General features: G+C 37.2%; 1 protein-coding gene across 6 annotated transcripts in view; it reads right to left on the reverse strand.

Annotated features, from left to right (window-relative positions):
* LOC141441041 (NAD kinase-like) overlaps positions 1-15,291 on the reverse strand; it is a 41,344-nt gene that overhangs the window by 4,496 nt on the left and 21,557 nt on the right. For 4 of the 6 annotated variants that reach the window (XM_074105664.1, XM_074105662.1, XM_074105667.1 and 1 more), the window contains exons 2-8: positions 10,904-10,987; positions 7,866-7,995; positions 4,840-5,034; positions 3,789-3,891; positions 2,626-2,826; positions 1,722-1,879; positions 930-1,012 (exon numbers count right to left, since the gene is read on the reverse strand). In XM_074105664.1, coding sequence (XP_073961765.1) covers positions 930-1,012; positions 1,722-1,879; positions 2,626-2,826; positions 3,789-3,891; positions 4,840-5,034; positions 7,866-7,995; positions 10,904-10,987 — 954 coding nt within the window. Of the gene's footprint in view, positions 1-929; positions 1,013-1,721; positions 1,880-2,625; positions 2,827-3,788; positions 3,892-4,839; positions 5,035-7,865; positions 7,996-10,903; positions 10,988-11,203; positions 11,292-15,291 lie in introns of those variants that run through there. The other 2 variants (XM_074105666.1, XM_074105663.1) reach the window with 2 other exon arrangements.

Consider the following 15,291-nt stretch of genomic DNA (forward strand, 5'->3'; position numbering starts at 1 on the left):
ACGTCCCTCATTCGTCGCGTCGTCGTTATATACGCCGCAATACAAAGAATTCGGAATATTTCAGCGGAGAACTGTTTCTTTTCCATACATAGTTCGATGTTTAACCTCGTAAGTCCCAACTTTTTTTATCATACATAGTTCTACGGACCGAACCGAGAATTCTACGGTTCGTGATTTTGGAAATTACTTACATCTTACATGTACACGTACGATTGTAGTACCTTGTATGTAAAACTATGATAATTGATAAGCTACGTTGTTACGTATATCCGGCTCTAAGTTGTTTGGAACCGGCTCTGTGGGAAGTTTAAAGGAGCAGAGGTCAAGCAGAAAACCGCAGAATGACTTGACAGCATTTCCAGTAGAAACCTATAATTTAGGAACGTGACACTTCCATTGACGAGATTGTGCAAGAAAGTAGTGATAAGGTGGTTGAAGAATGCCGGTAGATCCCGTCTTCAATCCTCACCAGCCTGCCACATCTAATAATACGGTGATATTACGGTGGTCTCATCCTATACTCCGCTAGGAGTCTAGCGATTTTGAAATAAACGACACAAGAATAACAAATCCTAAGACATCAAAAACATCTTTCTAGATAACTTATACGGACATAATATCTTCAGAGGATCTGTTGTCGATGGACTGTGATTACTATTCCACTCGCTGCTCACACTCGCCTCGGTGAAGCGAAACTTCCATTGAAAAAAAAAAAAAAACTTTTTTTTCATGCATCCAACTGGACAAACCCAATTCCTTCTTTTCATGCATACCTTCAAAACAGTTTTTGTAAAAAAAAATGTAACAGAAGACCATATATAGAAAGATTCTACCGAAATCAGCATACCACTACAAAATCATCAACGTAAACTACTCTACTGTGTACAGGCGTAAGCGTCAAGCGTGGTAGCGACAAGTTGCCGTGGTACCTATCGCCATGCTGCAACGCTTGGCGGCTTCGTCCGTCGAAGGACACCCACATCGCGTTCCGTGCCTCCGGGGAGAGAGCGATCTAGAAACACGGGGAGTTTAAGAAGCAATTAGATATAAACAATGTGATCCAAAGCCCTTTTGTTCTGAGAGGAGGCCTGTGCCCAGCAGTGGGACGTTATAGGCTGGGATGATGATGATGATAAATGTGATCCAGTTGATACTTAAAATGTCGAAATTCCGCAATTTTAGTTTGCTTGCAGTATCGGTGTTCCACCATGACAAGACCAAATTAAAAGTCTATTAATAGCTATTCTAACTAGATCATAGGAGTTTAAAATCGAATTAATGCTCGAGGTAAATTTTTAAATACTGATTTTTCTGCTGTCTACGGGTCTTAAGGTTTTCAATGGAGTTGTACTGGAACAGTCAGTGATACTGCCACAGTCCAATGATATACTCTATCCCAAACTCCAGTCGTGTTCTGCACATAAGGATGCAGTGGATAAGCACAGTAAACGGTTTCCGTATGGATATAGGATGATATTTATGGCTTCCTTGGCATCCCATTTTATATCAGCCAGTAGGTCTCGCTTAACATTTTTTTTTTGTAAATATGCCCCTGACAGATGGAATTGAGATACTGGTGGAGGGTTAGAAATTGTTACAAGACTACCAGTGTCACAGTGTAATAATAACAACTAGAGAGCTAGTTAAGTTAGGGCAACAACAGGGCCCAGCCCAGTGCTAACGGGCCCAGTATTATAAATGATTATGCTGTGATTGTCTACCTTTAGCTCGACGCCGGCGGGCACGACGATAGGCCGGAAGGAGAGCGAGTGCGGGCAGATGGGCGTAACCATAATGGCGGGCACCGACGGATGGATCATGCTGGCGCCCGCCGCCACGGCGTATGCCGTGCTGCCCGTCGGTGTGGACACTATTAGACCTGGAAGATGAAAAGGGAGGTGTAAAATTTCTTTGACAGTTTGGGTTCATACTGAAAAAATCGTACACTCGCCTTTTGAAGTCACCTATGTTGTAGAATGTGTAAACAAACCCAGGTGCCAGTTCATTAAAAAAAACGGCCAAGAGCGTGGCGTACACGCCCAGGATAGGGTTCCGTAGCCATTACGAAAAAATCAAATAATATTTTTCTAAGGATTTCGTATTGTGTACTGAATCTTCCAAGTTTAGGTATATTTTATACCTTAGGCTGCTATTTACCCTTAAACTACTAATAATTCTCAAGCAATCTTAGCCGCTGTAATTTTCCTTGTAAATTTGATATATTTACTAGTATTGATTTTTTAAAATTTTCCACCCAACAGTTTAGATTTTAGAGGGGGGGGGGGCGCTAAATTTCAATGAAAATGGTCTCTGAGCTTACCCGCGGACAGCGACAGACGGACAGACATGGCGAAACTAAAAAAGGTTTTTGAAAGGCAATATTGGGCTATCTTTATATTGGGTTATCTTTAGATGTGTTAAAAATGTTTTGCCATCTTATTTTGTCGGAAAAGTTTATAATTATCTTGTTTTCTCAACAAGCTTACTGAAGTTTACTGAAGCGAATTGACAAATCGAGATGAATACGAACTTACACGACAACATGCGATGGAAAATCATTATTCACTAAACTGTACTTATGAGAAACTACGATGGAACAATGTAAAGGGGACGAATGTAACTTACCATCGCCCTGTACAGAGGTGATGTGTTTCCCGTCGAGGAACAGGTCGATGTTCGAGAGGTAAGGCGAGGGTCCGCGGTCCACCACCACCTCGTTCAGCACCAGGATGCACTTGCGGCCCCCCGCGCCCCCACCGCCCCCTCCCTCGCTCGAGCGCAGGACCACGCATTGGAGACGCGATCGGAGCGTTAGGGCTGCGTGACCTACAAACAACTTGTGAGCTTGGTTTATCGGGTTTATCATGCAGATCGTGCAGTCTTAACGTATCATTTTGGTTTTTACTAGCACAACGTTCAACAAAACTAGATATTTTTTAAGAAAAAGTTTTTCTGGTGTTCTATGCGGGTTTTGAAACCGCAAGTATCGGCTATCGTGTCTCACATTAATCCACTTATCCATTCGATATGATGATTAGCGCTGTTAGGATTACTTTCAGGGGAATAATAAATAAATATTACAGGACACTTGACAAAAATTGATCTAGTCCCAAACTAAGCAAAGCTTGTGCTAAGGGTACAGATAGCGCGCGAGTTGAATGCAGTCGGGGCCTGAGGTGAAGAGCGGGAGCCTCTCCCCCCGCTATCCACACGCCGCGCCTCAGTCGCCTTTAGTGTAGTGCTGTTGCTGTCCTTGATAGCTGTCGTACACATATCGATCGCGTTAAAACTCATATTGCACCCCGTATTATTTTTGTTTTAATGATGACTGATCCGAGTTAGTTTCCGTTTTTCTTTTGTGTTGATGGTTTAATCGAGTTACATCCATCGTGTTGAGATACATTACGACTACGATGGAAGAAAAGAAATAAAAGGTTAGGTGCTAAGTTCTGTTTATACATAATTATGTGTTGAAAGCGCGAAAGTAAAAAAAAAAGTGAAAATTAAAATAACATTTCTTTCACTAATTTATCGACATACCTTCTGTATATCGATAAATTCGTCATCATTAATAAGGTCGCAACACTATCGCATTCCTGAGCTCTGCATTCAACTCGCGCGCTATCTGTACTAGGCAACGGATAAACAAACTTACGCATTTTTAACACAAATCTGTTCTCTAAGCACTGGGCTATCCGGTGGTCATCTTTATAATTATGAGTTTTGTGTATTTCCTTAGCGTTCATGGGACCAACTACGAATTCAAAGTAGTTAATAAAATGGCATACCCTCTAAAACGTTCATAACTTGCTCCTGGAAGTTGTTGAACTGAAAAGGCGTCAGGAAACCCAGTGAACCCAAGTGGAATGCCATCACCGGCGGCACTGATTGCTGAAAACAAGTTTACAACACTTAGGTAAATAAAATAGCAGATACAGATAGTAAAATATGACAAACAGATATTCTAAATAAGTTTGAGTAAGTACCTATTCTGTTCATAGCGTTTGATTGAATATAGCGTTTGGTTCTCCGACATTTAATTCACTGCAGCAGAGAGAAAGTTTTGGTGACGTCTGTTTTTGGTAATTTTTGAAATAGAAATTACTGAATAAAAGAAAGAATGAACAGTGTAACCAAGTTTTCTTTAGTAATTTATGTTCTGATATTAACATTTCAGGGTAAGTAATAAAAATAAATCGTTAAAAAAGTTATCAGAACAATAACACTTGTAAAAAACAAGTTTAAAGTATGAAAAAAAAGATTGATATCATTTAAAACATTGCTTGTTATAATAAAGTATTAATTAGTTTTTATGACATCGACAGCCACGATCATGCCAATAGCGCAACCTTAACACGCAACGCCACGTTTTTTTTTCGATACAAGATCAATGCAATGCATATGCAATTTAAAAAAAATCGAACATAATCGAAACATAAAAAACAAGATATGAAATATATTATGCCACCCACTATGGGTATATGTAATAGTATACGAGTTACAGCAGTACATAATATGTGGCTTGCTTGTATCTCGTTTTAATATTTTTAATATTGTTATTATGTCGTAAAAATATAAATTAAATTATACTTAACGAAGATTGATATACATGCGATATTTCTTTCGTTCTTTGATCCCAGTCATGCTTTAATTTTAATTGACCAAAATAAATGTGGTATCACATCACTATTTCAGGGAATGATATTAGGACCTGTAATTTCACTGGAGTGAATTAGAATACGGACTTGACACGTGCTTTTATCATAGTTAATTTCCGTAATAGTAATATTACTAATTCCTTAAAAGTATATATATTAATTTGAACTTTATAGAATTTACCTGAAATAGCGAACTAGCATGCAACAGCGTCCCGTCGCCACCCAAGCAGATGATGAAGTCGATCTTGTCCGTCAAGTCATCGGTGCCCGCCCGAAACGTCATCAAACGTTCCTTAACTGCGGTGAAGTCCCCGTATTCTGCTAGCAACACGTCGTCCAGCACTGCTGCCTCGACGTACACTACCATGCTTTTGTCCTGGAATTAATAAAGATTTTTTTTTTTTTAGTTTTTCAGAGAAGAAAAAGTTCGACTGCTTTGTATTGTATTGTTAACAGTGAAGTCTAAATGGGTGAATAGATTCGAGGATTGTTAGTTTTGCAGAGAGAATACGAGTAGCCATGTTTTCATTCGGACATGTTTTGTTTTGTTTTATTTAGAATAGTACGAAAGGAAAGAATCTATCCAAATGGTTTAACAATAACGTGACCTTTTCATTTGGATCAGCATAGGCCTTTTTTTATTATCGAACTAAATGTATACCTGGGGGAAAATAGAGTGTGTATCGTAACGTTTATCCGCTAACGACGTGTGAAAACCTGAGTTAATTAATTACCATGCAGAAATTTATACCATACCATATAGAAAAAATATTTTATATATTTATTATTGGATATACCGTGACTAGAATGCATTGACAAGAAAGATAAAATAGGCCCGGAAAAAAATAGATAGGGGATAGAAAAATCTTATATTTCTTCTTTACATAGTAACTAAGAAACAAAGTAGGACCTAATCTACGAGTAGGTACATGGTATTACTAGAATGTAACGCAGTCTGATGGCCTATTATTATTTTATTATTTATCATTACAGCAGGCACGAGAAACAATAACAATGATTTTTCCAGAAAGATACACACTCATTAACATTGTATGGATTGGCTAGTGAATAATGTATTGATGTAATGTAAATATTCAATTCTTTCTATTAACATATTGAAGGCGTCACTCACGCTCAGTATAACAAGGTTCTAGGTGTATTAATAACTTAGGCCAAATTAAACCTTGTCCATTTTGGTTTTGAGGAATATACCACGAATGGTGTCCTTAATATGTGTGAAGTACTACAATGACACTTCATGTTTATTTGAAGGTGCAACAGCAGCTGATCGGCAATTTGTAGTTACTGCGTTGTATCTAGTCTTTCCATTGAATCAACACAGCTGTAGCAAAGGTGATTCAACCTTCGGGTCGCGAGATAGACTATAATTAGGGCACAGTTGAATCACCTCTGGAACTCCGCTCCCCATAACTAGATGTAGGCCGATGAACACATTACTTCCGTAAATAAAGATCTCAGTTATTTTTCAGAAAAAACTTGAAACTGGTTAAAGCGTGCAAAGCTGTGTGTAAAAGCTACTAAAGCTAGTGTGTAAAAAAATCATAAAATTCTAATGAAAATCATAAATTCTTAGTCGCTTTTTGAAATTAGACACAAAATTAAATTTTTAAAATGGAAACAAAGGCACAAAAATCCCAACAGCATTCTGTGCTAATGTTATGACTCGCAAACGTAAAAAAAGTAAAAATGAACGGCATTTTTGGGATTCCACCGCATGCGCTGGTACAAAAACAAAAGTAAAGGTGTGTCTACCTGCCATCTGCATTCCGATGCAATTTACGATGACCCGGAAGTCGCATGATTGGTCAATGGGCTGACTCATGAGACGAGGGTGATTGGAAAACTAACCGAGATGATAAACAGGCGATTTTTATTTAGTCTTACTGTGCTGTGTGGTTGTTTTTATTTGAAAAATTTGCAAAGCCGATGAGTCAGTAAATAAGTAGAAGTCAAACCCGGGTTCTAAGCAAAATTTGAGGCCCGCTGGGCGGGCAAAAACATGCCACTCCCTAGCTAAAAAAGATGAGGAATCGTACCCTCGTCGTTTACCGTGTAACAGGAAGAAGAAGTGAAAACGATGTGATTCTGAGTGTGTTAGATAGACATTAAGGCCTCCAGACCTCTAATGATTGGCCAAGAATATTATTATAATATTATATTATGCGTGAGCGGCGACTGGGCGAGCGTTCTGCTGTTCATTGCGTGTGCTGCCAGGTAACCACTGTGCAGCAAGCGTCTCAACCGCGCAATGAACAGAAGAAAAGTTGGCTAATACTAATAGTCGCTATACGGGTCAATTCCCAATAGGACTCGCAACATAATGTATACAGATTATGAAGTTTGATTACTTAGTGCGTTGCCAACCAGTCTTCATTAAGTGTATGTCTGCGACTAGTTGTGCTGCCTTAGTGTCCTTGTGAAAACAGTCCCTCAAGCTAGAAACACACTGACGGCGGAGGCGGAGCGGTACCGGTTGTAATATTAGAACTAACATGAAAGAGGCCACACAGAATACAGTACCGCCTCCGCCGTCAGTGTGTTTCTAGCTGTAGGGCCTACGTTAACTGGCACGGATGCACGGAGCGGGCGCACGCCTGCTGGCGCGGGTGGGTAAATATTCGAGCGTTTTGACCGGTCGGTTAAACATCATTACCATCCCACGTTTATTAGCACAAAGGAAGGACAAATCGCAAGAATTTTGAGCACGCTATATTAAGCATCGGTATTTATTAATTATTATTATATAAATTATCAGGCAGGCAGTTGCAAGCAACTGATAGGTGCCTGTATCTAGCTGTTCCTTGGTTAAGTATTCTTTGTATTGTTAATGTGTTGTCGAGCCGGTTCTTGTATTCTCTTTAGCATCTGTTATAATAATATTTGTCAAACGGCAATGACGAGAAAAAAACGCCGTTAAAACGCTGCATATTTACCTGGGTACAGGTAAAATTGTATTGTATTGTATTGTAACTCTTTATTGTACATAAAACATATGAAAATTACAATTAACAAGAGAAAGAGACGTACAAAGGCGAACTTATCCCTTAAAATCCGTCGCACACGACGCGCGCAGTTAGCGCTGCTCATACTATTTTTCAATACTAGTCCACCCGCTCCGTCCAAACCGCGGCTACGTACCTACCCCTACCTACCTACCTACGCCCTGAAAGGTTGGCTATGTCTTACATGAACGAGCCAGTGCACGAGTTGGACGAAGGGCGTGAGGATGGTCGCGTCGTGGACTTTCTTGATGACCAGCACAGTCAGCGGTTGCTTGTACCAGGTTAGCCGCTGCGACGCTGGGTCCTGGATTTGCCTGGAAATCAGAAATACACGTCATAAAATATTATTACCAATTGCCCATTTCACGAAGCTACAAGTTACATTTAACGAGCGGCAGTCTCTTTTTAATGTACCTATGTAAAACAAAGACTACCGCTTGTAAATTGTAACTTGTAGCTTCGTGAAATAGGGCACAGTATCTAATTATTGCAGATATCTAATTAAAGCCGTGGTGGCCTAGTGGTTTGACCTATCGCCTCTCAAGCAGAGGGTCGTGCGTTCAAACCCCGGCTCGCACCTCTGAGTTTTTCAAAATTCATATGCGGAATTACATTTGAAATTTACCACTAGCTTTGCGGTGAAGGAAAACATCGTGAGGAAACCTGCACAAACCTGCGAAGCAATTCAATGGTGAGTGTGAAGTTCCCAATCCGCACTGGGCCCGCGTGGGAACTATGGCCCAAGCCCTCTTGTTCTGAGAGGAGGCGTGAGCCCAGCAGTGGGACGTATATAGGCTGGGATGATGATGATGATGATGATCTAATTCTTTGTTTCATTTGGCCAAATGCGTTTTATAATGAAACTAAGGTAAGGTGAATAGTGAATATGCACAGCAATTTATTGAAGTGTGCAAAATGCCCGACGAATGGCCCGTGCCTAGCAATTGGACAATATTTAACGCAATTTAGAAAAAAGAAAAAATCTTGGCTTGGTGAACTTGAAATGAATACTACCCCTACACTAGTTTCACAGGTATAGAAGGTAGTGAAGAAGTTTCATAGTAAAAGGGGAAAATAAAATTATTATGAGTAAAAAGCAAAAATAAAATAGATGTAGGCATAACGAAATAATCGTGTATTTTGATTTTTGTATTTCATTTTTGTTTTATTTGTGTTTGCTGTTTATTGTTTTTTTTTTTTAATTTTGTTGTATTTGTGTGTCTTTGTATATTTTGAATAGTAAGTAAATGTCTTCTTTCTTTCTTTCAAAAAGCTACTGAACTGAAGTTAGAACGAAACAGAAAATTGTAACAAAACTGAACCCCGATGTTTCTAGCTGCGTTAAAATTTCCTCAGCTTAGTCACATTTTTTCATATGTATTATATTATTATAAGTACATTTATTTTGATGTTCACTGTAATATATAATAGTTAAGAAAAAAATGTACCTACACGTGGAACCGCATGTTGCCTTTAGACTTATCGGTCACCCTGTAATTTTTTCCGCACTTATTGAAAATCCGTGAAGGCATTTTGAATTGCCTTTCTGATGTATTTTTACCAACACAAAAATTTACGTCCGCATAATGCGCGAGTTCACTTGTAACTAAATAAAATGAAAAGTTAACTACGTAAAATAGTAAACAAGTTTCCGATGACTCGTTAGACGGAGGTATGTCAAAGAATTAAAACTAGCCAAGTGTGAGTCGGACTTGCGCAGCAAGGGTTCCGAACAAATTTGTAGGTATCTATGAATATCCTGTTAGCAGAGCCTCTCTCCTACTTAAGCAAAAAGTTCGAAGTGTGGCGTCATTTTAGAAGGTTGCTGACATAGATAGACAGACATCAAAATTAATATTTTCAGATTTTTTTCATTGGTTGTGCTATCTATAAGGGCTACGTTCATGCCAAATTTAAAATTTCTAGGACAACTAGAAGTATCCCAAAGGTGTTTCGGTTATAGCAATTGAACAGACACCTTAGGCAAACGTGTACCATCTTAGGCCTCATCTTCGCCTTCCATCAAGCGAGATTGAGCCCAAACGTAAGCCACAACACCTTTCTATTGACTATCTTTTGATTGCATTGACTTAGAAGTTGGTTTTCTTGTTTTTCGGCGGTACTTTGGGGACCGTGCATAAAATATTTTACGATTACGTTAATTATGTTGGTTAAGGTTGCCTGGAAGAGATCGCTCTGAAGCGATAAGGCCGCCTATTGCTTACCTTAGAAAATCTCTATGTATATACTTGTTTTCTCTGTACTGTTTACTGTATTGGTGTGCAATAAAGAGTTATTGTATTGTATTGTATTGTATGCTTTTGGAAAAAAAATCCCTAAAAGGATTAATTACAGTATGAATATTCGGTACTTTAGTGCGAGGCATTGTCGGTTATCACTTTTAGATGAAAAACCTCACCACAAACTTGAATTCTGCGCGGACAAAGTCGCGAGCAAAAGTTCGTTCTACCGTGAAAAAAATTACAGTTTCTACATTGTCTGTCTTTAGACTTTCCATTTAGTCTGAACTCTAAACACAGCGCTAGTGCCATAAAAGTAAAATGGTTTAAACTATTTTCTAAATAAAATTAACGACCAATCAGCCAAGTGACCAAGTTAGCTCTTGCAAATGGGAGAACTTGTAATTACTTTTAAAGGAAGTTAAATATTTCAGAGGTGAATTGATTTCGTGACACGGTCGTCATATCCATGTAGGTATTGTCATTAACATAATAATACTGCTGCATCACGTCCGCATCGAGGGTAATCATCATTAAGTGTTTATTTGTGATGTGATGAGTTGCATTTTTAAGGTATTATTTGTTCAATGCTCTAGTAACTACTTATCATGTACTACGGATAGCATGATAAGATTCCTTTAAATGGTAGGTAAGTTCCCGATTCGCCGGATTCTTGTTTCGTCGGAATTTTTCAATTAAACAAAACTATTACTAGAGGACTACTAGAGGACTTAAATATTTTTTTCAGACACTTAAGGGCTGTTTCATTTCAACACCCATTGATTTATTTTATTTGACGGATAAATGTGATGCCGCCTCTGTCTATTCGAACAAAACAAACAGAGACGGCATCACATTTTTCCGTCAAATAAATTTAATCAATGGATGGTGGGGGGGGCTTGGGGGGATAATATTTGAGACATACAGACATAATGCGAGTTTATATGAGTGTGTACGTGTGGGTGGGTATGTATGTACTTACATTACCATAGCCGAGTTCTTCATTATCCTTCCGCATGGTCCAAATTGTTGTATTGGAGACGGCGCGTTCAGTGATCTAGTCCTCCTGTAACAAATAACGTGAACAACATGATTTTTTGACACTTTAAAGTGATCAAAACAAGACCTCTGTGATACACGTTCAATCAATAAAAGTAATTTAAACATTGTTATGTTTAAAGACGAATACCTAAAAATTAATTAAAAAGGCTTTTCTTAAAAAAACATAAACCAGAAAAAAAATAAAAAAATTGTCATTTCTAAAATAATAAACAATGTAAACCTGAACGCATTGGAACGTCCATCGCCGTGCGGCGACCTGCGACTGTCGCGTGAACTCGTGACGCCCTACGGCTTGTTGATGGACCGAATAAATACATTAATCAATAAATATACAGCATGTTACATATGTGGTTTACTTATAACAGTAAAATTGATAAGTTTATTGGCATATTATAGATAGATAGATTTATTTACCTTTTGAAAAAATTAATTGTAAACTATGTCAGGTAATTATAAAAAAATCACAAAAGGATCGTCAATTGTATACAAAAAAATAAAAATAGAATTTAAAATGTCAAATTAGAGTTAAATTAAATAATAATAATAAAAAGGTAAAAACCAGAATATAAATCTGTCAAATTTATGAAATAGGAACAATCAATTAAACAAAAAATAAAATAATTAAAATGTCAAGGCAATAAAATTAAACATAAAATTAAAAATTAGTTCATAAAAATGTGAAAAATGACAATCGAACAAAACAAGAGTACAGCAACAAGGTACATAAAAAAATAAAGTAAAAATGAAATGCAAATGTCAACATAAAATTTCACTGTACTCTTTTAAAGAGTACAATGACTTGTCCAAAAGAAGTTTTTTTAGTGTGCGTCCAAATGTCTCATCCGAACATAAATTTTTCAACTCAGCACCTCAAACAGGCAGGTTTTGCTATAAAAAGTCAGTGAGTAAAATCGCATTTTGGTCACTCCGTGAGACAAAGTAACTTTTTAATTATTATTTTTTAAATTCTAGACAGTGCTGGGTCTATTCACTGAATTCCAAATATTTGAACTTCACTTTGATCTGTCCCTTTCACTTCAACACGAAAAAGCGAGAGATAGTCATAGGATCAAATGTGTTGATTACAATCTTATTGTGTAGGTATTATCTTAATGTGTATTGGTAGGTATTTTTAGTGTGGCAATAAAAGCATATTAATATTTTTTTTTAATTTATAGTAAGTTTTAAAAATATATTTATAATAAATTACATGAAAAATACCTCGAAAGCCGCTGCTCTTGGTTTTTTTTTTATAAAAGCGTTCCTTATACTGCCTACCTCTTAGAGTTGGAATAAATATTTTTCAAATTGAATGAATTTGCAACTTATTTATATATGTTTATTTTATAGAAATCCTAATAAAATCATATTTCAGCGTTTAATAACATTTATAATAAACTATACGTTTATTGTTCACCCTTTTTGTTTAACTCAAAGATGAGGCTTTTTGCAGTATTAAAAAATATGAAATATTTTACAAGTAGTTTTAAGTTCCAATTACAATGCATGTTATGAGTATGACATTTGTATCGTACCTACTGGAGACTTTTTCTTTCCGAATTCAAAAGCTCTCTACTTGCCGGAGACTTGATCATTGTCTGGCATTCTAAACTTTTTGGTGACATTTTAAAGATGTAATGGCGACTGTACGTATCATTTTTGAGAAAAGTTTTAAATGTGATTATTATATTTGTTTCTTAATAATCGGATTATTTATATATTTTTTAAAATTGTTTGTTTTGTAAATGGGTAGGTATATGTGGTTTTATTCTAACCTATGTTCTCGCTGTTGAGGTGAAAAGTTGTATGTCAAACGAGACCAAAATTTTTTTTGCATCTCGTGTGTTTGAATCCCTCACTGCTCTCAGGATTCTAACCTAGAACCACTCGCTACGCTCGTGATTCAATTATAGAGTCCTTCGCTTGCTCGGGATTGAAACTCAACACTCGCACCAAAAAACAACTTTGCTCTCTTGTTGCACAAATAACTATTTTAAGTCCTAAGTATTATATTATTAATATTATTGTTGGCCTATTCTGTCCCCCCCGTGTCTTCCCCGATACTTTCACTGTTTATTGGTGCACCTATCTATATGTAGAGAAAATAATTATTGTGCTCCCAGATTATGCCGAATGCTCAGTCAGCTGTAGCAGACTGTGATCGGAAAAGAGCGTCTTTGGGCGTACGATTTGTACCACATTCTAGTTAGTTTTTTTTTAAATATGGCTCTGTCCATCCATCGGAGGACCATTTTGCGAGTGTCTAATGGGTTTTGCCGTTGTACGGTATAAAAGTCTAGGAAACGAAAATTTAAAAAAAATCAGTAAACTGAAAAACATGTTTTGTCCGTGTCTGACACATGTCAGTGGCAAAGACGAACGAATGCTAAGTAAAATGAAAAAAAAAAAAAAATAAGGAAAGGATTTCGTATTGTATTGTGAGGGGGGGGGGACGCTCGATTTTAATGAAAATTTGCTCTTTAAAGTTGAATGGTTTTCAAAGACCTATCCAACGAACCCTACAATATAGGGTTAGTCGAGAAAAAAAATCACCCCCACTAGTCTATGGGAGGTAGGTACCCTAAAATTTGTTTTGTTTTACCTCTTTGTCGGCGTGACTGATATGTATACTCATACCAAATTACAGCTTTCTAGTACTACCGGTCTCTGAGCTTAGCCGCGGACAGACAGACAGACAGACGGACGGACAGATATGGCGAAACTATATAAGCGTTCCTAGTTGACTACGGAACCCTAAAAAGGGGTTAAAGTTTAAGACTGAAATGTATGCAGTAGGTGTTAGTTCTGTACGCTGTTCTTAGGTTTTTCTTTGAACTAGGTATTGTATGGTAATGTTGCCCGCGACTTCATCTGCAAAGAATTTAATACATATATCGCTATTCCGAGGGAACAATGGAATTGTCCGGAAAAAAAGTAAGTAACAAACACTATTATGGTATTAGTGGTAAATCCGTTCCCGTAAGAGATCATACCGTACATTGCAGCGAGCTAAAGGTATTCAATCACCGGCAACGTCAATTAAGTTACTGTCCTGTAAATTAGTATGCGCATGGGCAAGAACTGATCGCGAGCGGTAACGAGCAAAACATGCCTGTGTGTGGTTGTGAAAAAGGCACATAAAAAATATCATGAGTCACGTTTGCTCAATTTATAGTATATTTTTACTAATTTCCGTTTGATTGCGTGATTTCTTTATGCTCGAGGATAGTTTAAAGAATCACATTAAGTAACATATGTACATATTAACACAATAACATGGATCATGGCCCGTTTAGCCGTGTTTTTTATTATTATGAGAGGGAGGAAAACGAGCATGCGGGTCATTTGATGGGAAATTCATGATGATTCATGACGTGCTTATTTTTCCACTGTAAATACACTTCACTAGCGTAGTTCACTCACGAAGAATGCATTATGGATAAGTAGTTATTGAAAATAACCTATATGTACTTATCTATCGCAGATATGTATTAAAAAATCAGACAAATAAGTAACCAATTTTTAAGGTTTCGAACCATAAAAGGAAAAAAAAACCGAACTCTTATGTACTGATCCGATTGCACTCGCATGTCTGTCTGTATGTCACAGCCAATTATTATTATTATTATTAAGGAACATGTAACGTAAATAAATGAATGAAATTTTAAACATGGCGACCACTTTCAGAGGAAAATACAAACTGAAACATAGATGCACAGAAAAACCAGAAAAAGAGATCAGCGCTGGGAATCGAAGCCAGGTCCTCAACATTTCGTGCTGCGTGCTATACCTCTACACCACCACTGGACAGGAGTACAGACACAAATTTCTCCTATGCACCACATATCTCAGCTTGTTTGTTTTCTTATTTAGTCACTTAAGCAGCGACACAGCAACATCTATGTTGTAGCCCTCATCGAGAAACTTTCAACACTCCATCGGAACTAACCGCTCACCCGGACACGAGATATCGACAAAATAAAAATATACGAACATACGAACTATGTCGTGCGTGTGATATATCAAATAAAAGGCATGTTGTGAGAATCTCAAATGAATTTATAAATTCTTTTAGTAAATTAAAAATAATAGTGTTTAAGTTATTTAAGAAAATAGGCGAAAATTGACCATTCACGCCTTCATATCCCCCCAATTTATTATCTTGGTAGTTATAAAATGTTATCCTTATACATAGTGGTAGGTATCGTAATATACAACAATAACCAAAAAGAGAATAGTTGTTTCTAAAATTATCTAAATTACCAGGTGTCAACAATAATAATATATATTTATCTCCAATAGCAATAA

Source organism: Choristoneura fumiferana, chromosome 23 (assembly GCF_025370935.1).
Source record: "Choristoneura fumiferana chromosome 23, NRCan_CFum_1, whole genome shotgun sequence".
In the NCBI taxonomy this organism is placed as follows: Eukaryota; Metazoa; Arthropoda; class Insecta; order Lepidoptera; family Tortricidae; genus Choristoneura; species Choristoneura fumiferana.